This window comes from Sprattus sprattus (genome assembly GCF_963457725.1).
Source record: "Sprattus sprattus genome assembly, chromosome: 5".
Classification (NCBI taxonomy): domain Eukaryota; kingdom Metazoa; phylum Chordata; class Actinopteri; order Clupeiformes; family Clupeidae; genus Sprattus; species Sprattus sprattus.
Window position 1 is genome coordinate 38,773,871 of NC_137924.1, and position 27,814 is coordinate 38,801,684.

The window sequence follows — 27,814 nt, forward strand, 5'->3', positions numbered from 1 at the left end:
CATATATTTCAGTGATTGATAGTTTAGTATTATAGTATTAACACCTTTGTTTTTTTTCTGTGGTTTTAAGTGACGATTCTTTATACAACATTCTGAAACGCACAATTAAAATTAGATGCTCTAAAAGTATTTAAAAACATTTGCCTTCCTCTTTGTTGATGTTCCCGTTTCATCTTCTCATTGCAACATACTGTTGTCATGCCCGAAGAAATAATGGTGACTGAGAGATGACATTACCCTTGTGATTTCACAGTAGAGAGCAGGAAGAGGTGTTGGTAGATGCAAGGTGCAGGTAGAAATGACCTTGGTGGTAGAGGGTGCTACTGCTGCTGGCAGCAATGGTTGTGTTGAAATTATGATAATTAACCTGGAGTAGTTTCATTGACAAGAAGAAAACATCAAGAATGTTAACACTCTTTTGGACTTCGACAGAAGTATTTTAAGATTTTGACCAAGGGCTAACAAAACTGTATGTCTCAAAGGCTAATGCAAGCTGCCCATGGGAAGTGTTGCTGAAATGTAAAGATTGCTATCCTTTACATTTATGGAAAAAGAGGAGTGGCTTGTTAGCTTTCTTTGGTTTCCAGTCACATATTGTAATGAGCATGAGCAGAGGGGTGGAGGGAAAAGAACCTCCCAAGTCAAGGTCTTAAAAACTGTGTTTGAAGAATTTGGGAAAATATTGTCAACATCCTAGAGATAAAACAATATTAAACCGAATGCTTCACAAAGCATGTTGTGTGTAGTAGGCAAGAAGGCCTACAGTAGGTCATTAGAATTGGACACTGCTTGACGGAATGGAACATGGTCTTTATTATTCCAAAACAGTGACGCGAAATTTGGGTGGAACTGGAAATCCACTTCGTCTAAGTCCAGTTTGACACTAGTTGAATAAGGCGCATTATTGAGAACTTGGGATTCGAAGGAACGAATTTAAATCGTACAGACGAAAGAAATGCTGAAGTGGACTGGGAGATATGAACCTAAAAGTTTGCCTGGCAGCTCGCTTAAGGCGACAGGTTGAAAAAAAACTGTGATTTCCTAAACTTAGGCTTCTTGGCTCATGTTGGATAAGAATGGCATTAGTGATACGCATGTCAACAAAGTGGACAATCTACATACCGTTTTTAACCTGGATATACGTCTCCATCGTGTCAGCGCAGGCTGCAATAGAAGGTAAAGATAAACATTAAAAGCTTGTTTTGATTTAAAAATTCCAGGCAATTTGCTTGGGAAATATTGATCTTTTATCATTATCAACCTTTTGTTTGGACAGTATTGAGAGGGCTGCGGCAGGGCGAAATAAAAAGTGGAAAGCTTAAAAGTTGATTCAGTGAATACAAACACAATAGTCGCTGACAATAAGATGGTCTCAGTCAAGTGTACTTAAGACTAATGGCTAGATTATTGTTTGTAACCACCCTTTACCCCCAAGAAGGCTGTAGTTGTCGACTGAAAACTGAAGATCAAATTCTTATTCATAAGACAGATGGCTTATCATGTATGTTCTAATAAAATGAGTGACACTCTTAAATGTTCCACTTGAACTGTTCCAGGGGAACTTTTCAATTCTCTCCAGCAGACACAAGTGAAATGGGAATCTTCACCAGCGAAAGCTGTAAGAACCTTTAATAACTTTTTAAAAAAAAATTGTATTTACGTATGTACTTTTCGGTCTCATTCTGTATAATGAAATGTTTTTTTTTTTGATTCAGTGGAAGGAAATGACAGGTGGTGCCAAATCTGATCACCCATTTTATCAAGCTTGCATGGACAGCTTTAAAGCCACCACCAAGCATTTGTTTACTACTTCGATTCCCAGAAAGAATGCTATCAACGTATTATTGGATATAAGGTTTGCCCAGGAGATCGAAATGGGATCTGTTCTGTTAAGCACACTAGATGTATCTCTAAAAGAACCCGGAGGAAGAAGGTTAATTTCTAAGCTCAAGGCACCTTTGGGTTTTCCAGTGGACACCACCAATATGACTGTAGTGGAGTCGTACCTCCACAGCGCGGAGGGGCTTAACGTTGGGAGGTTGTCGACGGACTTCCAGCTTGTCTTCTCTTACTCCGGTCCCTGCATCTTCATCTACGCCGTGAGGCTGTACTACAAGCAATGTCCCACTTTTCAGAGCAACCTGGCAGAATTCAGGGTGGCGCCAGCCGGGTCTCGACTCCAGAGGGGCACCTGTGTGGTCGGATCAGTGGAGGTCACTCCTCCGCGAAGCGACTGCCGACCAGATGGGTCGTGGGGGCCGTTGGAGGGGATGTGTGTGTGTCCGCCAGGTCACCAGGAGTTACGAGGCTCTTGTGAAGGTTGGTTTGTGACTAAAACACACACACACACACACACACACACACACACACACACACACACACAAACACTGCTATGGTCTGATTTCAGATGTACAGTGATGTGATAATGGCTTGCAAAGGGGACACTCAGACTGGGGGCAGAGCAGGCGGTCCGCTGGTCATTTGCTTGTCGGTTTTGGAGGTCCACTGCTGAGCCCACCGTTTTACCACTTTAAAAAAAAGATTTTGCTCTTTATTTATTTATTTATACTTATGCTTATGCTAATGCTAATATTTAAATTTGTTTTGAATTGTATTGTATTATTATAGTTAATTTCTAATATGTAGGCACTCTGAGATTCTTTGGAATGAAAAGTGCGTTAAAAAAATTAATTATTATTATTATTATTATTATTATTAAATGTTCATCGACCCTTAATTCAGTGGACTAAAGTGGGCTGAAAGTGGTCCACTGGCCTTTTGCTATATGGCTTTCTTAGTATCCATACCCAATTAAACTAAAGATGGCAGTGGTTCAGGAGCAGACCAGAAGTGGAGTGCAAACCATAATATTAACCTAACCTAATAGTAACCTCAGCCAACAACAACACAGGTAACATCGTGGGATCTCTGCACTCCAACGTGGGAAACACCGCGAGATCCCCGCACTCACTGCTGAATGGATTTCGTGGAGTGGATTCTAGTCACTGTGCCAACACTACCACCCACGGATCTAGAAAAAATCTCCGCCCTCTCAGAAAACACGCACCCTCCCCCCAAAAACAGAAGGCTCTCAAATTTGCCTCCCTTAACATCCAGTCCCTCACAAACAAATCTCTTATATTGAATGAATTTTTATCTGACAATGACATTGACATTTTATGTCTTAGTGAAACCTGGCATCACAGTGGTGACTACTAGCCTGACGATGTCATACTCATGATTCTAGTCAGAATATGAGTCTGATACCGAACCATTGGGCTTTGATTATGGGGTGTGTTTCAACGAACCAGGAAAGAAAATGCCTATTCGCTGAATTGGATACCTAGAACCAATCAGAGCAACATAGTATTATCATCTGATAGATTAAACTTTTACCTGATCCCGTAGGAAGGACGGCAAAAACATCTTTTCAATCGACAAATGCCTTGATCGCGTTTCTCTGTTCCTCTTTCAAAATGAATGCGCTGTCAATGTCTGTTGAGATATGCCTGCTCACGTTAATTAATTAGCATTAAGGCTACAAGCTACCGTTTGTTTCAATGGGTTTTTTGTGTACACGTTAGCAATGATCTAACAATAATGGTCTAGATAGCTTAAGTTAAGACAAACAATACTCTGCAACATCCGTGTTGCACATGCACAACTAACCGAGTCATTGTAGATATTAAAAAGTCGTGTAGATAGCTTAATTCACATAAAATATTCCCCACTAAGCACTCGAGACGCGGCCATCTTGGTCGGAGTTCGAATCTACCGGTTAATTCAACTCAAGCGTTGGTATCTGTCCATCAACGTATAAAGCCCGCCCTGACAATTTGATTGGTCCGGTTTGATCCTACCGATGAAACTCTCTCCCAATTAGCCCAGAGCCAGACCAAATCTCCCTGACCAAAAATTTTGTGGGCGGGGTTTGGGCTGGTATCCAGGCTAGGTGACTACCTCTCCTTAAATGAAACGGCTCCTGCAGGCTATAAATACATCGAAAAAGCACGCAGTTCTGGTCGTGGTGGGGGGCTGGCAGTGTTTTATCGGGACACTTTCGGCCTTGTTGAACTGCAGGTCCCTGTTTCCCCATCTTTTGAATGCTTAGCTGCCAGAATCGTCACCCCTCAACCTCTGATAATTGTTTCTATTTATAGACCACCCAGAGCTAACCCTACTTTTATATCTGACTTCTCAAATCTCCTCACAACCCTGTGCCCCATCTTTTCCAGGATGGTGGTACTTGGTGATTTCAATATTCACGTAGATGCCCCCAAGTGCCCGCTGGCCGTTGACTTCCTCAACCTCCTTGATTGCCTCCCGCTCACTCAGCATGTACAAGGACCCACCCATAAACATGGCCACACCCTTAAGTCAGCCTTAAGTCAGAGGGTTGAAAAATTGAGCGCAGATTTAGGCGAACTGGCTTAACTGTCCACAAGCTGTACTTCAGAGAACATCAGAAAATATATTCCTCTGCTCTTAGAGCTACCAGGGCATCATACTACTCCACTCTCATTGAGTCTGGCCATAATAACCCAAGGCACCTGTTCTCCACTATAAATCAGATGCTCAAACCTTGCAGCTCCTCCACCAATACTCCCTCCTCTGATGACTGCAACCGCTTTATGGACTTTTTCAAAACAAAGGTCGATAACATCAGGCGCAACATCACCCCCGACCAACCTGATCCTCTCTCGGATCTTGCCCCCCGTGATGGCCCAGCCCTTGATCATTTTGCTGAGGTCACCCAAGCTGAGCTGTCCAGCATTGTTTTAAAAATGAACTCCTCCACCAGCTCTGGATCCCATCCCCACATCCCTATTGAAAGCTTGCCTCACAGCCATTGTCCCCACTGCAACCCACATAATAAACAGGTCCCTATCTACTGGTGAAGTTGCCCCCTCCCTAAAACTGGCAGCCATCAAACCTGTGCTTAAAAAGCACAATCTGGACCCTGAGGACCTCTCAAACTACCGTCCCATCTCAAACCTCCCCTTCCTAGCAAAGGTCCTGGAAAAGGTCGTCTCCCTCCAGCTGCATAACCATCTCCACTCCCACCAGCTTTATGAATCCTTCCAGTCTGGTTTCAGACCTTCCCATAGCACTGAAACTGCTCTGGTGAGGGTGGTAAATGACCTCCTAATGTCATCAGACTCTGGCTCACCCAGCCTACTAGTCCTGCTGGATTCTTTTATTCCTATCTCTCAGGACGGCAGGAATATGTTGCCCTTGGCAATGTCACCTCCAGCATTAGGTGCGTTACCTCCGGTGTCCCCCAGGGGTCAGTCCTGGGGCCCCTGCTTTTCTTAATTTACATGCTACCCCTGGGAAACATACTTCGAGGTCATAACATCCCATTTCACTCCTATGCAGATGACACACAAATCTACATCCGAACTTCACCCGACAAACAACAGGCACTATCACAGACTACCAAATGCCTGGATGACATCCAGCACTGGATGAGCAACAACTCACTTCAGCTAAATGGTGGCAAGTCTGAAGCCATTCTCACGCCCCACCAAATAAAAAAGGCTGGTATCACCCAAATCACCATAAATGGCCACCCCACCCCTCTCTCCTCACTCGTCACAAACCTTTGTGTCAAGCTGGATTCTTCATTGTCCTTTGATTCACACATCAAATCCATCTGTCAAACTTCATTTTACCACCTGAGAAACATCTCAAGGCTGAGACCCTCTCTTCCCAAACATGCTGCAGAAAAGCTGGTGCATGCATTCATCAGCTCCCGTCTGGACTACTGCAACTCTCTGCTGGCAGGTCTTCCAGCAAAATCCATCCAGAGGCTGCAGTATGTTCAAAACAGTGCTGCCCGGGTTCTCACCAAGACACGGAGATCCGAGCACATCACCCCAGTCCTCCACTCCCTCCACTGGCTTCCAATCAACCAGAGAATACATTTCAAAGTCCTTCTTCTAGTTCACAAGGCCATAAACACCACTGGTCCGGCCTATCTCCAGGATCTCCTCACCCCTCATCTCTCACCAAGGACTCTTAGGTCCGGACAAGCAAACCTTCTTGCTGTTCCCCGGACAAATATGTCCAGAATGGGAGATCGTGCCTTCTCCTCGCTGGGGCCACGACTCTAGAACAAGCTCCCGGAGAACATTAGGGCTTTGGACTCCATCACTTCTTTTAAATCCCACCTCAAAACCCATCTTTTTATATCTGCCTTCTCCTAAAGTCCTGGTTTCTGTTTTTTATTTTATTTATTTTTCTGTATTGTTTTTGAATGCACTGTTTTAATTTGCTATTGTGACCCTGTTAAGCACCTTGAGACATCTTTATTTGTGAAAGTGTGCTATACAAATAAAATGCATTATTATTATTATTATTATTATTATAATACTGATTTATGCTTGATACATTGCAACACGTTGTTTTAGGAGGTTTGAGTTAACTTACAAAGGTTTCTCACTAAACCACATACTTTGAATACCCCTGTGGGCAAGATTTATTTAAGAGTTGAAGCTCACTTTTTCCATATTGTTGTTTCATAGCCACAGAGGAACCAATCTAACAGTTATCCTTTTCGTACAAAAACAACATTCGACTAAGAGTTATTCTCCTTCCCTTACTCTAAGAACTTGAAAACATGTCCCTTTATGTTGTCATAGACTTGTTTTGTTTTAGCCTGCAGGATTGGAACCTTCAAGCCAACCAATGGTAGTGGAGGATGCCACCAATGTCCCCCAAACAGTAGGACTGAGATGGAGGGTGCACGTCAGTGTAACTGTGTCCATGGATACTCGCGGCTGCCGAGTGACCCTGTTCACCTTGGATGCACAAGTAAGTGTCTTCATAGGATATACTGTCGATTTATGTGAAAGGGACGTGAAGACTTAGTAACAGGATTTGGCAATTTGTCAGTGGACGTAGGTGATATCATGTTTTTATATCCGCACCGGACCACAGTATTCAAACGACTTCTTAAAAATCATCACTCAAAAACGATAGATAGTAAATATAAATAGCGTTTATTTTCTGCATGGCTACAGCGTATCTTTTTTTCTGATGGATACTTCTCTGACTCTTCGAGGAGCTACATTTTGTAGTCACTTTTTTAATAACCAATAATAAGGTTTAAAAATGTAATAAACATTCAGTGTCTACACCCGTACTCCAGAACCACCTTCCGAACCTGTCAATCTGACACACCACCAGCTCAGCGATTCCACCCTAACCCTGCGCTGGGACCCGCCCACCGATCTGGGTGGCCGACAGGAAGTGACATACACGGTGGAGTGCTGGCAGCGAGCAAGCGAGATGAGTGGCCAGTGGGCCCCGTGTGGTAACGCCACGAGTATCCTCCCCAAGTCCAGAGACCTGACAGCCGCGGCGGTCAACATCACCGGACTTCAGCCCCATCTGGACTACAGACTAGTTGTGAGGGCCGGTAACGCCCTGGGCTCCAGTGCTCACACCACAACCACCATCCAAAAATGTGAGTGCAGGAGGATAGGCATCTGGTGTTGCCAATGTGCAGTGTGTGACAGGCGGTTTCACACCGGCTCTTTGGTGATGTGGTTGGACCTGGAGACCTGGGTTTGTGGCTGGGTGTGGTGACTGACTCTTCGTCCTTAGGCTGTTTTGGTTAGGGTTTCCAAACTGTTGTGAAAAAAATCTTTGAGGTACCGGAAGGTCTGTTTAGTACACATGAAAGATTGAAGGATAGGGATTCTTGGGACAGGGATTGTGTGTGTGTGTGTGTGTGTGTGTGTGTTGTGTGTGTGTGTGTGTGTGTGTTTGTGTGTGTTTTACACCTATGGTTAATTTGTGTGCATGTCTTTGTTTGTGTGTGTCTGTGTGTCTATCTTGAATTGACAGGGAAGGTTCCCATCGCTCCCTCAGAGCCAAGTCCAGAGGAGGCAGCGGTGAAGCAAAGTTCTCCATCCCTTGGGCTGCTGGTTGGTGTGTTGGGTGGAGGCATGCTGCTCACTGTCCTAGTGCCTGTCGGGTTCTGTCTGCTGCGCAGGAAGTACAGGACTCTCACGTAAGACTGACATATTCCGAGGCTTCTTTCAGTGCTACTATGTGCTAATGACCCGGGCTAAATGTAAGCTGAACTGTCTTGGACATATGGAAATGTGTAACCCTTTCAGGAGAGAATGGTGTTAATTCAGAACAGGCAGTTCTTCAAGTCTAGCTCATCAGAAACCATAGCTGACCTTGATGTTCATCCCAAACTGAAGCTGGTCCATTGTGTGGGGTTCTGGAGCTCCCTCCCCCTTCCTTGCATGTCTTCCTTCTATCCCTCCTACAAACGGACTAACATTAGAACTTAGCGTTGTGCTAATGATCTTCATCCGCTACATCAAGTATGTTCAGCTGATCAAAAGGACCATTAATGAGTTCAGTTAGGTATACAGGGGAAGAGGGAAAGATCGATTGGGTTGGGGATGAAGCAGGCCCTCCAATGTCTTACCATGTCTTGTCCTACTGCGCTCTATCTATTGGACAGCCGTACTGAGCCAGGTAAGAGTTATTCAGTAGTGTATAATGGAGATTCAGAACAGCTGAGGAATGATGGTCCTGAAAACATTCATCTCACGTTTTGCCTCTCTACTGCACACCACTGTAGTGCTCACAGTAACAAGAACTAAACACTTGGGACTTGAGAACCTGTGTGACATGTACTGTACTTACGGCGTGCCATGCTGTGTTCATTTGTGACTTGAGTGCCAGTGTGTCATGTGCTAACGATGTGCCATGCCTTGTTCAGTCCATATCAGCAGGAGCCTCTGTTGCCATCGTACCCAGTGGTGACCTACAGGCGAGATATGGAGGACCAGCCTAATCCAGCATCATCTGATGGTTGTGCTAGAGCTTACCCAGGTTACAGAGTTTTTTTGTTTTATTCGCTGTGTTAATTTCATTAAGAAATAATTATTTCCTGGGTATTAATCTACAGCTAACAAGCTTAATTTCCTTTCATCTTAATTAAATTTCTGTATTGTCATACACCCTGACTTGCTCTGTAACCTCAGCATCTTTAAAAAGGATGGTCTCCCTCAAAAGGGGTTTCCAAGGCCTAAATACAAATAAAAACAAATCTGTCCTGAAATGCCCTTTCATACATGCAGTCACAGCTTGTTAAACTTCCCCTCCCTCAATTTTCCTTGACAAATATCCTGCCTGTAATGGCAACTCATGATAATATCTCTCATTGTTTCGGTGAAAGTTTCGGTTTCGTATCACTGTGCTATGTCGTACTTACTCTCTAAATTTGTGCTCATGTCCCTCCCTTCTCTGGCCATATATGTTGTCAATTCTACCACTCTTTTTTACGCCTTTTCTCAGTTTTGTCTCTGTTTTCTCTTCCCACAGCCGCTGTACAGGTTCTGGCTGGCATGAATGTGAGGCTGTTGTCGAGCCTGAGGGAGGTGTTGGTGGATCGGGAAAGTCTGACTCTGGGCGAAGAGCTTGGCAAGGGTAACTGTCACACACACACCAAGTACTGGCTTATTACTGGTTTGTTTGGATTGGCATATTTTAAATATTTTAATCATTTGCATTCTATTGCCTTGCTCAATGCACATTGTACGCACACAGAATCACTCATGTTTCTCCGACCACGTGTTGTAGAAAGCCAAGTACTAGGCCTAATGCTTTTGTGCAGTTTCCAACCATAACCATGTTGGGTGATTTTGGGGTTAGGCGTGACTCTCACATCCCCTTCCTCTGTATCTGTACCCACAGGGGAGTTTGGATCTGTGTATGAAGGGATCTTCTGTCCACAGGAAGGACCGGAGATGAAGGTAGCAGTAAAAACCATGAGAGGTCAGTGTGCCACATTGTGAATGTACGTCTGAAGATGAGTATGAAGACAAGAAGTGTTGTCTGATAAACTTTCTTTTTTAGCTGGAATCCACTGTCAGGAGGATCTGGAGACCTTCTTGAAAGAAGCTGAGATCATGAGACATTTTGACCACGAAAATGTGGTCAATCTGCTGGGTAAGACATTCTTACTTTTGATCAACAAAGGCCTGTTTGGACATGTAAGGCAGGACGGGAATCTTTGGATTGTGAAAACACAGATGGCATCCTAGTTGCAATTACTCATTAGGTGTGTGTCAGTGGTTGTTATTTAATGTTGTAGAATATGCCGCTAACAACACTCCAGAACTGCATTGTTCCATTTGGTTGACTCCCACTAAATTCTTAACAAGAGAAGTATTACTATGTATTAGTGGTTGGTTCTGCAATGACTAGGATTAGTTTCTACCCAAAAAGCAGTGATGTAAGTCTCGAGGTACCTGGCTTATCACCTAGACACTCTGCTGACACTCTGCTGCAAAACTTATATTGTATTATACAGCAGCATATTGCTGTCCAGCATATGCAATGGTTATACTGAGATCGTAGAGCAGACTGGCACTTGGTCCCTTTACCAGTTTGGTCTAACATGCTGGTAAACCCTGGAACAGCAATGTAGCCTCTGAGTTAGTATTCAGAACTAGTAACGGGTTGTGTCCGTGGAATATGCCAAAATTTAGAAGGGGGTGTTCGTCAAAACAGATTGTAGGCATCCGCCTACCTGACGGGTAGCAATATAACGTTAAAAAACAGGAACTAAGGCTGAGTTCCTAATCGAGTGGAGTCAGATTAATTAAGTTTTACCAAGACAGGGTCCTTATATAAATATAATATTTCAGCAAAGCAAAGAAGGACAAACACGCAGAAACCTTTGGAAACTTCAAGTTCAGCCATTGGTTTGAAAAAGTGGTTCCTTAAAGACACCTGCACATTCACCCGCAAATTAGTTTGGCCCCGAAAGAGGATATCTGTAGATTATATTCAGAAACTCAGATGTAATACTGTACCTGTAGCCAGCAGCTGAATGCATCTTGCTGGCCTGTATATCAGCTACCATTCTAAGCTTTAAAACCCCTGTCTGTCTTGAACTCAGTGGATGCTCACAGTTTTGGACATTCGTTGAATTTGGGATGACACTGTCCTGTTTTATTTAGTCTGTGTATGTGTATTTTGAAATACTACGGACACTGTCATTCAGATGAGAGATTCTTTGTGTAGACTAGTGCCAGATTTTCAGTCTGCAGTGAGATACCGAAAGTATTGATCTCCAGTAGTTGATGGAGTTTCGATGTTTGTCCTCTAGGTGTCACTCTAGAGCAGGATGAGGAGTCTTCTATCCCTGTGCCACTGGTGATCCTGCCCTTTCTGAAGCACGGAGACCTGCGGCGTTTCCTCATCGGCACTCGCTATGGGGACATTCCTATGGTGAGGAACGATATCTTTCTCTCTCTTCTCCTTTCCCTACACACACGCACACGCACACGCACACGCACACGCACACGCACACGCACACGCACACGCACACGCACACACACACACACACACACACAGGATGTTATAAATGATAAAGCACCTTATGAATGATTATAATTAGGTTACTTTTGTCTTGAGGAAAATAATACAGAACATTGCAATATGAGGCATGATAATGTATTCATGCTGAACTGAGAAAAATAATGGTGAGAATTCTGAGCAGATCCTTGCATAATGTATTAAATGAGACAGTTGCTATTTATACTTTTGATGCATTTGTGATGACAAATATAGCTTACTTTCCTCTGCTGCCCCAGTTTGTACCCTATCAGAGTCTGCTGGGCTTCATGATTGACATAGCTGCTGGGATGGAATATCTGAGTTCAAAAGGCTTCTTGCACCGGGACCTGGCTGCACGCAACTGCATGTAAGTCCAGCAGGTGGCGACAAAGCACAATTGTTTACATAGCGCTACTATGTGTTGGCAGCGGTGCGCTAAGGAATTTTGGGCCTCCTTGAAAAATGTTTTGACGGGCCCCATTTTAATTAATTCAAAGGTTCCAGTGAAATTTTAGGAAATTCTTCAGCTGTTGGCCACTTGAGACGCCCTCACCTCTCACCTCACTACTGGCTGTGCTAGATGTGTTGGTACAATAGCTTGTTAGAATATAAACTGTTTCAAGAGCACAGTATTGCAATATATCTTTGTGAAAGTTTGTGAAAAACAGTTATTCAGAAAAGGGTCTACTTGAGCTTAGTCAATTTAAAGACATGCTTACACAATGATATGGCAGATTAACCTAAGTACTCCTTCCTCCGATCACAGGTTAGGGGATGACTTGCATGTGCGTGTGGCGGACTTTGGCCTTTCCAAGAGTGTCTACAGTGGCAACTATTACAGACAGAAAGTGGCTATCCGCCTACCTATGAAGTGGATGGCCATGGAGAGTCTGTCAGAGTCCATATTCTCCACCAACACAGATGTGGTATGTTTGTGTGTGCATGTGTGTGTGTGTGTGTGTGTGAACGCACAAATTGCAAAAAGGTATTTACAGTTGTATAGGTAGTCCTCTACCCAGCAAAATTGTTCCAAAGTTCCAAATGAAAATTATCTGAGACATCCCCCTTCACGCATAAAACAACACATGACATTCACTAAAATTGCAATTACGCTGGAATATCTCACTTCTTTGACATTACTTGTGCTAAGCAGAGGCTTTGTTACTCTTCTTTATACCAGTGGTCTTTTGGAGTGACCATGTGGGAGATCATGTCCCGGGGGAAGACTCCCTACCCTGGTGTTCACAACCACGAGCTCCTGGCCTACCTGGAGGCCAGCCACCGGCTGAAACCACCTGTGGACTGTGACAGCAAACTGTGAGATTTTCCACCCACGTCACCAGATTGCCACCATATTGTAGCGTTCGTGCTAACTAAGAAGGCTCCTCAAACCAGACTGTTAGCATATGATGCTGGGCGGCCTACTGGAACAGGATGAAGTGAAACATAATACAGTTATAAATGGTGTCAACTGGCAGAGCTCACAATGGAATCAAATTTGACCAAAGGGATTGAAACAGCTGAGAGAGAATAGATATCTTGGTCTTATTATAGATCACACATGATCCTGGGATCAATGTATAGATGCTAGTTTTAAGAAGGGCTTACAGTGCATGTACCCTCTTCGAAAGTGAATCCTTTTTAACGTTGATAACAAAGTTCTCTCTCTATTTTATAAATCTTTTATTGAAGGTTTATTTTGTTAATATATTGTATGCTGGTATGGACATTGCAAAATCACTCACAAGAACAAATGTGGGGAAAATCATGGGGGAGCAGCAGGCTCACTGCCTGAACCTGACTAGGCTGGATTAGAAGGCAGACATGGTCATCATGGATACAGGGCATCCACTTCCAGCAGAGTTTCAGCCACTCCCTTCTCATCGGAGGAATAGATATCCCAATATTAGAAAAGAAATGTATTCCCATGGCAATAACTCAATTAGGCAAGTTATGGTAGCAATGGGGTGTCAGGGGTAATACAATGGACCAGTGGATGTTTGATGTGTTTGTTTATTTGATTAAGAGGGACAGTGTGCATTAATAAACATTAGAAAGTAAATGCACCCAATTGTAGCCAAAAGGCTAGTTTCCATTGGCAGTCCCCCTGCCAGAGTGAAACTGGCTAAAGATAGGGAAGAAGAGAATGAGAGAAAGACAACACACAGACTATGCTCCTAGAAGAGTAGGCTGCAGTGTGGGAACAGTAAAAAAAAAAAAAAAAAAAAAACACACCTAAGCACATAAGCACATACAACAATACATACATGAATAGAAAACACCAGAGCTACATGAAAAGCTGCCACTTGCGTTGGCGCTAGGGATAGCCAGGAGTCTCACCAGGACATGACAAACACAAAAAAAAACACCTCAGGACATAAGCATACAACTCACAAACAATACATGAATACAAAACACCAGCGCTATGAAAAAGCTGCCACTTGCGTTGGCGCTAGGGATAGCGAGGAGTCTCAGGACATGACAAACACGAAGCAGGCGAAGGCGTGGGATGTGACGGAAAGTGTCAGGTGGAAGGTAAACAGCGACTGCAGAGAATGGTCTGCACTTGACCATTAGATGTTCGAGGTCAGGTGAGCAGCCGGACGATGTTTTTTTTCGCATCCACACGCCACTGGTTGTTGATCAGGATACACACACCACCTCCTCTATTCTTGCCCGAATCAACTGTTGAGTCCTGCCGATGAATGGAGAGGCCATCGGGTAGGATGACAGAGTCTGAAATTGAGGAGTCCAGCCACGTCTCCGTACAAATGCAATGCAGTCCTTAATATCCCGTTGAAATGCCAACCTGGCTCTTAATTTATCCAGCTTGTTGTCAAGTGACTGGACGTTAGCAAGTAGGATACTAGGAAGCGGAGGACGGTGCTGTCGTTTCCTTAATTTCACCAGGGTCCCGGCTCGTTTCCCCCTTTCCCACTCCCTTTTGGAGAACACTAAGGTTTTGTAAGTCTAGGCTTAACCATGTCAAGGTTGAAACTTCGTTTCACAGAAAGCATACAAAAAGATGTTGTGTCACTGTGCCTGAAGCAATTGTGTATACGTTTTTTTTTTTTACTGAATCTAAGTGCCTGGGTCTTGAGTGTGGGAAATTCGCCATGAGCGAATCAAATTATCCCTTTTGTATCCTTTTCACAAATGATGTCTCGAGAGCCCCCAACCCCCCCCCAGCAAACGTCTGTCTCATATCTGTGGCATAGTAGCTGACGATGGATGTAGTGTGTTCTCAATACTCATCCAAGTATTCACTGGCAAGCTTGTTGGCTGCCTTGCGTGGCTCGCCTAATTGAGTCAATGTGAGCTCTGCTGGCATGCATGGCGCATAGGAACTCTGACTCAGACCAAAACAGAGGGGCTTATTCATCCGAGACCGCTCTGAGGGGACTCTTTGATTCTGTCCGCTTGCTGATTTGAGAAGGAAGGAGACCGCAGTATGCTACTTTTTGATATCAGATTTAATGTGGATGGGGAAAGGCACTGCGGTTACGCAATGAAGTTCAGGATTTAGGGGAAGTTGTGGTCTTTGGATGTGCAGAGCAGATAGACTACATACCTGCGGCATACTTCAGCTACACGTGTGAATCTCGGAAACATGTTGTGAATTCTAATGAGCTCAGCTGCTTATAAGAGTTCTTTTCAAAAGCCCACAACACACCATCTTGGATCAAGCTTCATATCCAAACTGTAGTCAAATAAATCTAAAAAAGAGTGTTAATTACTTAATTTGCGGCTCATAGTTTAGACACTGAACCAATTTATTACCCCTGTTGTCATCACTGTAAAGAAAGCCATAAGCCATAGCCATTTTATCTCTGATTGTTTCTTTCCTGATTCTGTTTCACTCTGCCTCACCACACTTCCGTGCCATTGCTCTTTGACTCTTTGACTCTCTCTCTCTCTCTCTCTCTCTCTCTCTCTCTCTCTCTCAGGTATGAGGTGATGCTGAGCTGCTGGGAGAGTGACCCAGGACAGAGGCCTGGCTTTGCAGAGCTCGGCGTGAGACTTAAAGGCCTCCTGTCTGAGCTCCCACCCCTGGAGGCCAGCAAGGAGGCTCACTACATTAACCTGGGCCTGGAAGCTGCCAGCCAGGGGGGCACATTTGGAGTGGACCCCGATTTGGAGGAGGCCACTCTGGGCAACGATTACCAGCCAGGGCCTGTGGGTGCTTGCCTACCTCCACAGGTGACAGAGCAAGAGTCAAAGGTGGAAGAGCAAGGTGGAAAAGATGAGGCGGGATATTTGTTGTTTGTTAAATGTGGTTCAGCTCACGGGACAGAGGACTAGAATTTTGCATTACAAACTTTGGACTTCCTGTTTCTTAAGAGTGTGAATACTCAGGGTTATCGTTGTTTATATTTCTTTGTGTATGTTTATGTATTTACAACCATGTGTCTGACAGAAGGGGAGAGAGATAGAGAGAGAGAAAGAGAAATATATATGCGTCTGAAATCTATATCTTTTTTTTACTTAAATGCTTTTCTATAGAGGTCTGATTTTAATGCTCTGATTAACTTTTAAGATGTAAATAAAGCAGGTGAGATAATTTGTATATGTTGAGTTATGTGGTCTTCAATGAATTTGAGTTTTATTTAAAATAAATACATGAAGTCACTTCACTTGTGATTACTCCCAGACCAGCATGCACACACGATCTGTGTATGTAACCACAATCATATGAGGTTCCCATTTCACAATGACAACAACTAATACCATTAACATGTAGGCCTTCTGAAATATAGACCACTTTCATCATACAACTGGCACATGGCTTAGGTACTCCTATTACTCAGTATTAAACATAAACTCCCAATAAACATTGACAGAACATTGAAATTATATATACTTATTCTTGAATGGTCTGATTATCCACTGAGTTGTACTGTTTTTTTTCTGAGAAAGACACGTGTAGACCCATTTAGACTATCTTTGTATACTTATGGTTCTCACGGGAGCAGAACATGTACCTTATAGCAGATGAGTGATAAATCACCATTGACTCTGCCATCTGCAAAAGCCTTGAGCCTTGACATGAACTGCGTTTTACGACAACTGGATGTGCACACTGCTTTTGACATGCGGGTTTATGCCATTCAGACTCATACTTGTATCTTATTGATGGAATCTGGGTCCGTATGCCACGTCATCTGATGTCACTGCCGCACCTGCGCAGCCATCTTGTACTTCGAGCGAGAGGATAGGGCAGAAAGGAAGAATAGCTGGGAAAATAACGAACTGGTATCGGAATATCTAGGAATGTCCGCCAAGTAAAACCGATAAAACGACGTTTTTAGAACTTCAAAGAATTGAGCTCACCAGCCACAGATTAAAAAGAATCCTTACAAGTGCCTTGGAGAATCCAGACTCAGAAGTCATCTATTTGCCTCAAAGCGGAGCGCGAGAGGAGGAAGGAACAGTGTCAAATCGACAGAAAACAGCCCGGCCCACAGTCACACCATGAATCCCGAATAGTGAGTAAAGCCAGTCTGTATGTAGAATACTGCCACACTGTAGGTTATGGAAAAGATGGTATTCATGTTTTGTCTTTCTTTAATTTCAGCGATTGCAACTGTCGACTTTAGTAGGGCGCTGGCAATAGGAAGCACGACTAGCTAGCAGCTAAGTGGGTAGTTAGCATACTAGCTATTATAGTCAGCAAATGTTAGCAAGCTAACGTAACGTTAAATAAGTCGCTGGGGTTTACGAACACTACTCCCGCAGTTGTTAGCAGGATGCATTTGCAATACTGGCTAGCACTCGATAGCTATAAGACCATTGGCTTGTAGTATTTAAAAGTTCAGTTGGTGAGGCAGCTTACGTTTGTTAATATGGTTGTGTTGACGTTAGTTAACTAAGCTAACAGAAAGGAAACACCAGTCGTTATCCAGTTAGGAAAATTGATGCTTTTATTTGTAATGGAATGACGTTAAATGTGTTGATTTAAGTCGAGTTGTACATTACAGTGGTAGTTTATAAAACGATAGCTGTCTTAGTTATATCAAACAAATGTGACACGACAGTGTCAGTGACAGTGGCTGCAGTTATGGTTATATTAGCTTGCTACAAACTAATGTTAAGTTAACGCAGCTATCGTGAAGGTAGCGTTAGCAATTTGGCTACCAAACCTTAGCAAGCAACGTTAGCTACCGGATCCCCGGCAGGAACGAAAGAGGACGTGGATTTGTAAACGTCATATTAGTGAAGTTGAATTGCCAGTATACAATAGAATGTTTTGTTGTGTAATACAGTAGTAAATGACTTGGCTTGTAACTAAAGACACGCTATTTTAACATTATAAATTCACTTATAGCTGACTTGGCTAATGCTGTATGCTGATGCTTCGATCATCGTTGGCTAGTTACCTTTTTATGTTAACTCTAGTGTAATTGACAAGTGGTTGGGATTAGTATTTGTATCTGTTTCCGCATTGGTAATGATGGGTACTGGTAGAAGTGTTTCAATGTGACTTGCCAAGCATTTTATAGTGTATTGATGTAACGTTAGAGCTATATCCATTGTTGTTAGCTAGCTAGCTATCTAGCATTGCTATACTGCGCACTAAAAGAAACTATCCGATTCTTTCTCTCGTTTTAGCATATCTAGCTAGCCAACTTACTACGGACATGGCAGTGTACTGCTATATACCCTGCTAGCTAGTATAGGCCTCAGTTACTAACTTTGCGTGTGACGCAATATTGTTATGTTGTTCTACTTATCTAGGCAAGAATAGACCGTTGGTTGCGACACACTTGCGAGTGAAGGTCTTGGTTATGTACATGTGATGTTGTTCTGGAAGGGTTTCCAGTGCTATTCATGCCTTGCAACCACGATCACGGCATTCACATGACGTTAACCCGATGCTCTGTCAATCAATGTGAAATGAGCTGTGATGTTGGCCAGTTATTGTTTTGGTTTCGATCATGGTGATGTTGAACGTCTTGTTGACAGCTCAACTGTCAAATAATGTCGTATTTTATGACTGTGTTATGTTATAACAAGATAATCCATACGACAATCTGAAGCAGTATTTTGCAAACTTGTTTGAAAAGGGTGTTTTTTAGTTCTACATCTGTGCACAATGTGTCAGGTGTCGGTGTGTTATTGGGTATTGCATATCAGCATAGTCCCTGCCTTACCTAAAAGTGGCAATGCCTTTTTCAGTGTAGTGATAACTATTAGGAATAAAAAACCTTTCACTTCATGTTCTCTCTTGTTTTGTTTTTCAGTGACTACCTGTTCAAACTCCTTCTTATTGGCGACTCTGGTGTGGGAAAATCTTGCCTTCTGTTGCGATTTGCTGTGAGTAACCTATTTTACATATGTTGAGCCTCAGGATAAAATGACACAACAACAACCTCTCGCCCATCTCTATTGTTTACTATGAGGTCCCATATTTGTGTATGATTTGCACAGATCATATCCTGTTTGAAGTAAGCATTGTAAACAAGACTGGGTCAGATATAACAGAACTGTCAAAGGCATTATATCTGAAAATCTTATTTTGCCAGCCTGGATATCCTTTAGCTCTAACAGTATGATCTTAGCTTTGCTGCCTGCTATTGTTACTTGTTCATGTAGCCTGAACCTCCCTATACACCAGTCCTAGATTAAACATGTCTACTGAAGTGAATGCAAATCGATAAATGGGGATAATGCATTTCCTGCACTATCACTTTGAATTCCAGCATGTACAAGGTGAAGAACTGTACAGGGTGATTGCAAAGAACCTGACATTTGTTTCCCCTCTCTAATTTCCTCTTCCTTTCTTGTTATTTTGCAGGATGATACATACACAGAGAGTTATATTAGCACCATTGGGGTAGACTTCAAAATCCGCACCATAGAGCTGGACGGCAAAACCATCAAGCTACAGATTGTAAGTAGAATGTTCTAGAATGGCCCTCTCAGCCACCACCCTAAACTCCTGTTTCGTACTGTTTGACAAGGAAACATGGTCAAACTTTGTGTCGAGCCAATGCCCAGGCTATTCGTTTCACCATGAATGTTAGTAGGGTGATGATGTTTGTACAATTGAACAAGCAGAGTTCTGTGACCCAGCTTCAAGAAAGTGCCACGTGCCAATTGTAGCAGGAGTGCTGGGTGATATTAACTGGCTCAGATGGAAATACATGGAATGCATTTTCAGAATGTAATTTTGAATGCTGCAGAAAACTATGTCTATTTCTTATCTTATGAATAAGTCTTGGATACTAAACTCACTTGCACTCCAAATGTTGTGCCTAAGTTACCAAATTAATTGGCTCTGGTGCTTTTGTTAAAAGGACTGATTTGACTACAGACACACACGCGCACACGCACACGCACACGCACACGCACACGCACACGCACACGCGCACACACACACACACACACACACACACACATAGTTGAGGGATGTTTGGGGCACAGTAGTAAAGGAAGGATGTTGGTGTGGTCAGGTGGCCTTGTTTGTTAATAACCTCACTATCATTGGGCGGTATCATGTATTTTGGTATACTGAGGTATTTAAAAATCCTGAAGGTATGGTTTTCAATAACTCCAGAAATGCCCATATTTCTGTTATCACTCGCTAGCAGGACTTATATTTAACATGAATAGCAGTTTCACACAAATTAGGTAATTTCTTCTCTACAAGTCTCCTACCTAATTAATTAAATATGACTAGATATGGTATCATTAAAATATTGCCACATATAATATAACTCTATCTTGAGACGACTTGTAGAGACGACTTCTGCCACATACCAAAGCAGTTTATTGGCTACATTATTTAGTTAAACCGCCAGTCTGCCTCCACCACCCACACATCATCGCCGGTCAGCCCACTGATGTGTCAGTACCTGCGGTGGCAGACTGTCATTGGGTCCTACAGCAAGGTCTGCTGAAACTATTGAAGAAGGGTTCTTATTTCCTATCTATGCATTATTCTATAGGCCTTAAGTATTTAAGCCCAGAGACTAGTGTAAGTAGGCTAATTGTATGTAAGACACACAGCATTGGAGGCTAGATAGTGTCATACATGCTACAATGACATCTGGCAACAGCTCAGCTTTTACGTTTTTGTTTACACAATGTACCTTATACCCCAGGAAGGTTGGAAAAAATACATACTGTCCAAGCCTACACCTGCCCTCTGGGTTATTTGAGCGTTGCTCCCAAATTTTGTACAGCAACTGAATGTGTGGCCTAAAAGCCTTTAGCTGCTGTGATTATGTAACTGTGGATGTAGTTATCTACAGCAGACGATGCAAGAAAAATGCAATGAACATGCTGTTGCTGGAGGTAGTTTTCTCTGTACCTTGTATTTTGAAAAAAACAAAGACATCTCTGATTTGACAGTGTGACAGTTCAGTGGCATTGCTAGTGTAGTAGACTGGACTTGGGGCAGAAAGAGCCCAGTGAGAAATTTCTCAGTTGTAGAGACTCCAGTGTTTCCCCTACCATTGTATAAGGGGGGGCGCCCCGCCCCCCCTGGAAGGTCAAGTTAACTTTGCTAAATTTTATTTCCTATAAAGCGCCAGATCACAACGGAAGTCATTTAAGGATGCCTTTCCTATAGAACAGGTCTATAGCTTGTTCTTTTATTATACACAATAAATAGCTTTGTGTTATTTATCTTATCTGCACGACGGCATGTCATTTTTGTCACTAGATGATCGCGCGTTTACAATTGTCCTCTGCTCTCTGTATCGCGCAAGGCGGAGTTCTGCCCCAATGCGCACACGTTACTTTCTGTTTGAAAATAAGATAGCAGTTATGTAGTTATGCAGTTAGTGTTTTGCTCCAGCTCGAGTGCTCACTGACTTTTCTCTTGGTGTACAGAATTTTCATATGGTAAAAAAAGCATCTAAAATGCATATTTTGCACGCAATATATTTGGAAATACATTCAAAAAGCTGTCCGATTTGAATGGGGTATTTATTCATGTATGTTTTGTCATCACTCGATCTTGAGAGATGTCTTCAAGTAACGTTAATGTTCCAAACATGAAACATTCTAATGTGTGCACCCAGTCTCAGTTACTAGTCAGACTAGCTGTAGCTACTGAAAGAATGCCATGGATCCAGCAAAGCGTTAAGCTAAACGAAAGTATGAAGATGAACACCGGACGTTCTTGCCTGAAATATGCAGACGCCACTGTCGCATTTTAAAGCCTTGAACTTCACACACCACGCTAACATAGCCCAGGAGTTCCTAAAGGCACAGAGCTGGGCAAGCACAAGGTACATACTTTGATACGTCAGTCAGAGAAACAGACTCAGCTTTTTTGGGAAATGTACGAAGTACTCTGAAACGGTCACGTTGGCATCGTATCAAGTGTCATGGAATATTGCTCGATCAAAAAAGTCATATAGTGAGGGAGAGTTTGAAAATTGAACAGAGGATATCTGACATTAACTATAATGAGTACCTATCTCAGCAGATGTCTTCAATATGTTTATTTTTGTGCCATATTTTAAATCTACATTTGTAAATTTCTCTTCCTAAAACCCACTACAGGACACTATTTAAAAGGTTATATTCAAAAAAAAATTAAGGGGGAGCATGCCCCCAGACCCCCCTAGTTTTGCGTGAGTTTCCAAGGAGGAGTAACTTACTGGTGCACCTCCTTCAGTTAAGATTCTAGAAGTGAAAGGTGTCCCACCACCGCTCCGTGCTGCTCCAAGTTGAAATGATGTGCTTCTGAGTCAATGCAGTATGGAGACCACAGGAGAGCTGTGTAGTTCACCAAGAAGAGCAGTGGTTGTGTACAGTGGTGATAAATTCACAATGATGTTTACATTACCCAGAATCCCACAAGTAGTAATTTGAGATGGGAGATGTGCCTGCTCATTTATTACAGTGTTGTTATTATTATTATTAGTAGTAGTAGTAGCTGAAGAATTATTTTTGAATCTGCAGTACAAATATGTTAAAGTCAAACTTTTCTTAACCTCAGCACAGCACTCGGCTGTTTAGGTGTTTCTCCTTCTCAAACACGTCTTCTGTCTCCTCCTCTCCTCTCCATCTATTGCTCTCTGTAGTGGGACACTGCAGGCCAGGAACGATTCCGCACCATCACCTCCAGCTACTACCGCGGAGCCCACGGCATCATTGTGGTCTATGATGTCACAGATCAGGTGGGTGACCACATGACAGGCAAGGGAACTCATGGGGGGGTTCTCTGGGCGGGGGGCTAGACGAGGAATCCTTTGTGTTGCCTAGCAACAGACAGACCTCCATGACTCAGCTCATTCTATGATGGCGATGAGGAGAATGATGATAAATAAAAGAGGATAATAACTGCAAAGAGTGTGGAGAACATTTATATAAATAATTTACAGGCTTCTCTCGGATCAGATGGAAGATTCATTGGGTAATCTTTTATGGGCCCCCAAAATTGACGTGAGAGACTGCAGAAATGTATCAGCACTGAGCACAAACATGAGTCATCCTAACAAGAAATGCAAAAAAGCAGGCAGAAGTGTAACACAGTGTACAGCGGACGGGGAGTTCTTGAGTGGACTTGTTGCGTAAATGTAATACGTCCCTACGTCTCTTTAGGAATCCTACAATAATGTGAAGCAGTGGCTCCAGGAAATCGACCGCTACGCCAGCGAAAACGTCAACAAGCTGCTGGTTGGGAACAAGTGCGACCTCACCACTAAGAAAGTAGTGGACTACACCACTGCCAAGGTAAACCTCTCTGTGAAGATGCTATCTCATAGGTGCTGGAGTCTCCCAATGTATTTGATTTGATGTATGTTATTATTATTATAATTGTATATATGCATGCATGCTTTGCTCTGGCAAATGCAGTTTCTCTGTAGAACATTTATATAAGCAAATGTTTTTTTTTTACGTTGAACTGTGGGTTTGCACTGGGTAGATTTGCAGGGAGTGAACAATGAAGAACATTTTTTCAACACTTACCCCTGTCTCTCCTTTTCTCTCCGTCCCTTTTACCTTCCTTCCTCCCCTCCTTTATCCCTCTCTTTCCCCCTCCTCCCCACTTCCTTTGCAGGAGTTTGCCGATTCCCTGGCCATCCCCTTCCTGGAGACCAGTGCCAAGAACGCCACCAACGTGGAGCAGGCCTTCATGACCATGGCGGCCGAGATCAAGAAGCGCATGGGCCCCGGTGCAACGGCTGGCGGTGACAAGCCCAACCTGAAGATCGACAGCACGCCGGTGCGGCAGTCTGGCGGTGGCTGCTGCTAAAGTGCACACAAGGACGGGACGGACCTTCTCCCGGACCCCCCCCCCCCCCCCCCACATCCACACCCCACCAATCACACACACACACACACACACACACACACACACCTCTGCATCCAGTCAGAAGCCCACCATTCAACCTCTCACTTTCACACCCCAAACCCAGGCCCAGCGTTCCTCAGCACCATTTGACCTCTCCTCACCCAACCTGTTCCTGTGTAACATCGCCTGACAGGGAGAGCTGCCCAGAACCTACAAACAGGCATCACCTAGGTGTGTAGCTCCGAAAGCAAGAAGGAAGAAAAGAGAGTGTGAGAGAGGGAGAGGGAGTAAGTAGAAGACGAGAGCAGCATAATGATGGTGGTCAGGTGAGCAGAGAAGAAGGGATAGACTGGAAGAGAGAAGGAGAGCAAGGGAGAGGTGTTCAGCTATTACTCATGTGGGAGGTGTGAAGGAGAGGGTCGGGTAGGTAGAAGAGATAGCTATTGATCCTGAGAGGGGGGAGGAGCAAACAGAGATTAGGCTCTGGTTTCAGTGTTGGTATCTCTCTCTTATCTCTCACTTACACATACACACATACACGGTGGGCAAACACACACACACACACACACACACATGCTCTCTTTTCTTTTCGTTTGGTTTGTGGGAAAGGGTTTGAAGGTGTTTAGGAACTGGCTTTTGTGTTTGTTTAGGTTGTTTTTTCTGTCCCTCCAGTCATTTGCAAGGTTCAGTGTGTCGTCAGGTGACATGGCCTCCCCCCCCCCCATCCCATGAACTCAGTTGAAACACTTAATAATGGGACACACTTGGTCTCAATACCTACCAATTCTCTCATAGCCAACACCCTCTTAAATCCATGGAGGAGACGGGTTAAAATCCATTTGCATCCTCTTTAGGGAGAGGCAGGGTCTGTGTTTTGATTGGGTTCTGGTAGGAGGGAGGACGGTTTGTAATTTTATTTTCTCGTCTTGCAACAGATGAATTTCAGAACAGTTTCAATCTTCACCTTAAAATAAGCGCTGAACTTCTAATATCTATAATACTTGTAATTATGTGTCCTTAAAGTAACACAGAAATGCACGCACGCACACACACACACACACACACACACACACGCACACGCACAACATACAATGGTGTATGAGGGTGGGTTGGGGGTATAGTCAGTGCTTGGGTTTTGAATCAAAAATGGTCTGACAAATAGACAAGAATTGGCAATATTTCTGTATTTTGCAACTGCATCTTAATAGTTGGACATTATTGTTATTATGATTGTGATTTTATGAACATTTTTTGTTTTGTTTTTGTTTGCAGAGAAGGTTCTTTGTAATCATGAGACCTTCTACAGAGGCATAAAGCTGTAGGAGTCAGTTGGCAGGCAGGTGGTAGTGGAGGGAGGAGGATGAGGAAGTGGAGGCCTATTGGTCTGTTTTCATGTTCCAGTTTTAGTATGTGTGCCACTGATGCAAGCATGACCTGTTTTTTATGTAGATGGCAAAGATGCTTGGTGTGGCAGCAGGGGGTTTCGTCTCTCTCTCTCTCTCTCTCTCTCTCTCTGTGTTTGTTTTTTTGCTTTCCATTTTGTAGTTCCAGCTACGGTTCCTTCTTCCAACTCCAGCCATGTTGCCCCTCTGCCTCCCCCTTCCATACTAAACAGCCAAGATCCCTAAAGCTCCTCCCGTCGTCCCCAGAGAAAGGCTGCTGCCGCTGCCGCTGCTTCAGAGCCCTCAAACCATAACTCCAGGGTTGCGTGTTGCCACGGCACCCTAGTGTATGAACAGTGACTTGGCAGAGAGAGACGTGTCCATGAAGACGTGGCCTCAATAGGACTGGAGCCTGAGAATGACTTTTGACACTGCTTTTGACCGGACCTACCACTTAGCATCAGGGCTTATACCTGCTCATGCCTAAACTGTGTCCCCTGATGCTCTGGCCTGCCCTTCGAGCCCAACCCTCGTCATCTGCCTGCCTTCTTGTGATTGGATGGCCTTGAGCTCGGCTGAGTCAGAACTTCTGAGGTCTTATTGCTGTCTAGCTGTCATTCGCCCTCTGCGCTCCTTTACCTTTCTCTCTGTGTTGAATGTAAGGAAATATTCCCCCCCCCCCCCACATACACATATATACACATGTTTCTTTTTAACCATGGGCTGGCACATCATTTCACACTCTAGGAGGGTGCAGCACGATTCAGAGGTGTCCGTTTGGTTGGGCAAGCCCTTTGTTGAAGGCCATGCCTTTCTGCAACGTTCCTTTTGGGTCGTACAGACATTATGATTAGTAAGGCTGGACTTGGTGTGTGTTTGTTTGGTGCGATGTACTGTACTGTTTGTCAGGGGCTGGGACTGACTGGTCTAAGTAATGCGAGACCGGATATGACCTCCCAGAGTTTCTTCATATTGCCCAGGCGGTCACAGCTCATTAAGTCAGGTAGTCCTCCCTTCTCATCCCCCTCCACACACACACACACACACACACACACACACACACACACACACACAAACACACACACACCCTCAACCAGTCAACCAACAGTCCTGACTAGAAGTCTCCCTCGCCCTCGTTCTCCCCCCTCACATCCAACAGTATCTGAGCCTGGGCCTTCTGCCACCTCTGAGAAAGGGGTCTGGAAGAGTTTTCAGAAGAGAGATAAGTCTCTGCCTGCCAGATGGGCGTATGAAAAAACGCTGCCTTGTAGCTCTGCGACTCATGAGAGTTGGCGTTATTTTTCACTTTGAGCCTCTTCCCTTTTGCGCTCCAGAGTTGTCAGAGCTTCTAGAATGCACCACAGATCACTTTGAAAGTCCCAGATTGAGAACAACAAAACAGCGCCTCCATGGAAACCAGGAGGAGTGCAAAGAGATCCGTTCACTGGCGGGTTTAAACCTAATATTCTTCAATAATGATTAAAAGATCGCGCCCCCATCTCGCAGCAGACCATGGCCATGTTCTTCTGGAGTAGAGGAGGTTGGTGTGTGCTGTATGCTGTATGTGCCTCAGTGTACAGAACCCAGCCATAGAAACACATGAAGTATCACTGTAACTGGCGTCTGGACGTCGACTCTTGCGCCAATATGTGTAAGTGTAGCCTGTTGTGGTTCATGTATTAACCTGCTAACCTCGGTTTAGAGTAGCTCTTCACTTCTAACACTACCATGAATTCACAAGTCACCCATTGATCATGCTTTCTTTTTTTTTTGTCGGTTAAGCTCCAGATGATTCATTATTTGCTCCCCTCGGAAGAATTACTCTTGCAGTAATCCCCACTGTGTTTATGTGGAGGGAACAGTAGTGGGGTGGGGAGAGGGTGGAACCAGGGTTAGACATTGTGTATGACATTCCTGCTCTTTAAGAAAATGAAAATAAAACAAACAACCAAAAACAAATGACCTCTACCAGTTAATCTTGATCTCACTGGAGCTTCTGAAATGGGGAGAAAAAAAGAAAATATTTTCTTTTGTTTTGCCCCCCTTTTTTTTATCCTGCACTTAACTCACTGTAAAGAGCCACAGACAGCAACCTTTCAAAGACAGGCCCCCAAAACTAGCTGCAGTCTGGATGCCTTGTGGCCACGTTGAAGATTTTAGTCTTTGTTTTGTTTTGTTTGTCACAGAAAGGGGTTTTGTTTTCTTTTTATAAATCTATAAATTGCTGTGGTAATAACCGTGTCTGGTCCATAGAAGAGAAACAGGGTTTTAGAACTTGTAGGCTTCGAGAGTTGAAGGAATGGAAGGGGTTAGGTTGGGTTGGGTGGGGGAGGGAAGGGGGGTTGGGTGGGGGACCATTGCTTTTGAATGTGAAGGTAAAATGATGGAGCCTCGCTACAATACATTTATTTTTGTTTTGTTTTTCACAAAAGGGGCTTTTCTCTTGGTTGTTTGCACACTTTTTAATTTTGCTTCTGTCTTTCTTTGTTACACTTCTTTCTCTTCTTAAGCAGAATTTAAAGACATATGCGCTTTCTTAAAAAAAAATGCTAAGCACCGGACTGTTCCTTTCCTCTCCTCCTCGCGCTCCTCTCTCTCTCTCCCTCTGCTTGTTTACCTCCTGTACGGTGCTGTGTCATTGCTCAGTTTAATCATGTTTTTTTCTGTACATACTATAAATATATATATAATAAAACATCATAAAAAAAATGATCATTGCCTCTGTTGCTCCTTTGCGTTACATGAACCTTCTTGTGTCTCTTTTTCAACCCTGTGTGTGTGTGTGTATGTGTATGCATGTACA

The 27,814-nt window shown here is 43.6% G+C and overlaps 2 protein-coding genes and 1 long non-coding RNA gene across 3 annotated transcripts; all 3 read left to right on the forward strand.

Moving 5' to 3' along the window:
• Positions 1-982: 982 nt before the first annotated feature.
• LOC308365809 lies at positions 983-1,841 on the forward strand. Its single transcript, XR_013968663.1, has 3 exons — positions 983-1,176; positions 1,557-1,618; positions 1,716-1,841. It is a non-coding gene; the product is annotated as an uncharacterized lncRNA (long non-coding RNA).
• A 144-nt stretch (positions 1,842-1,985) lies between these two features.
• LOC308366189 (tyrosine-protein kinase Mer) lies at positions 1,986-15,880 on the forward strand (the record flags this gene model as incomplete). Its single annotated transcript, XM_080839824.1, has 14 exons — positions 1,986-2,272; positions 4,236-4,376; positions 6,668-6,816; positions 7,154-7,471; positions 7,855-8,020; positions 8,750-8,862; positions 9,355-9,459; positions 9,727-9,807; positions 9,889-9,981; positions 11,147-11,268; positions 11,634-11,743; positions 12,143-12,302; positions 12,557-12,693; positions 15,324-15,880. The coding sequence occupies 14 exons, from the start codon at positions 1,986-1,988 to the stop codon at positions 15,676-15,678; spliced, it is 2,337 nt and encodes a 778-aa protein (XP_080695950.1). The 3' UTR covers positions 15,679-15,880.
• Positions 15,881-16,589: 709 nt separating this feature from the next.
• rab1ba (zRAB1B, member RAS oncogene family a) lies at positions 16,590-27,314 on the forward strand. The gene is made up of 6 exons (XM_080838351.1): positions 16,590-16,862; positions 18,618-18,690; positions 19,172-19,267; positions 22,416-22,511; positions 22,936-23,067; positions 23,396-27,314. Exons 1-6 carry the CDS (start codon positions 16,849-16,851, stop codon positions 23,588-23,590), a joined length of 606 nt encoding a protein of 201 aa, XP_080694477.1. The 5' UTR covers positions 16,590-16,848; the 3' UTR covers positions 23,591-27,314.
• Positions 27,315-27,814: the final 500 nt, after the last annotated feature.

Excerpts from the sequence above, each read along its gene's own strand:
- rab1ba (XM_080838351.1), top strand. Across the intron at positions 18,691-19,171 it reads GCCTTCTGTTGCGATTTGCT|GATGATACATACACAGAGAG; the intron begins GTGAGTAACCTA and ends GTTATTTTGCAG. Across the intron at positions 22,512-22,935 it reads TCTATGATGTCACAGATCAG|GAATCCTACAATAATGTGAA; the intron begins GTGGGTGACCAC and ends ACGTCTCTTTAG.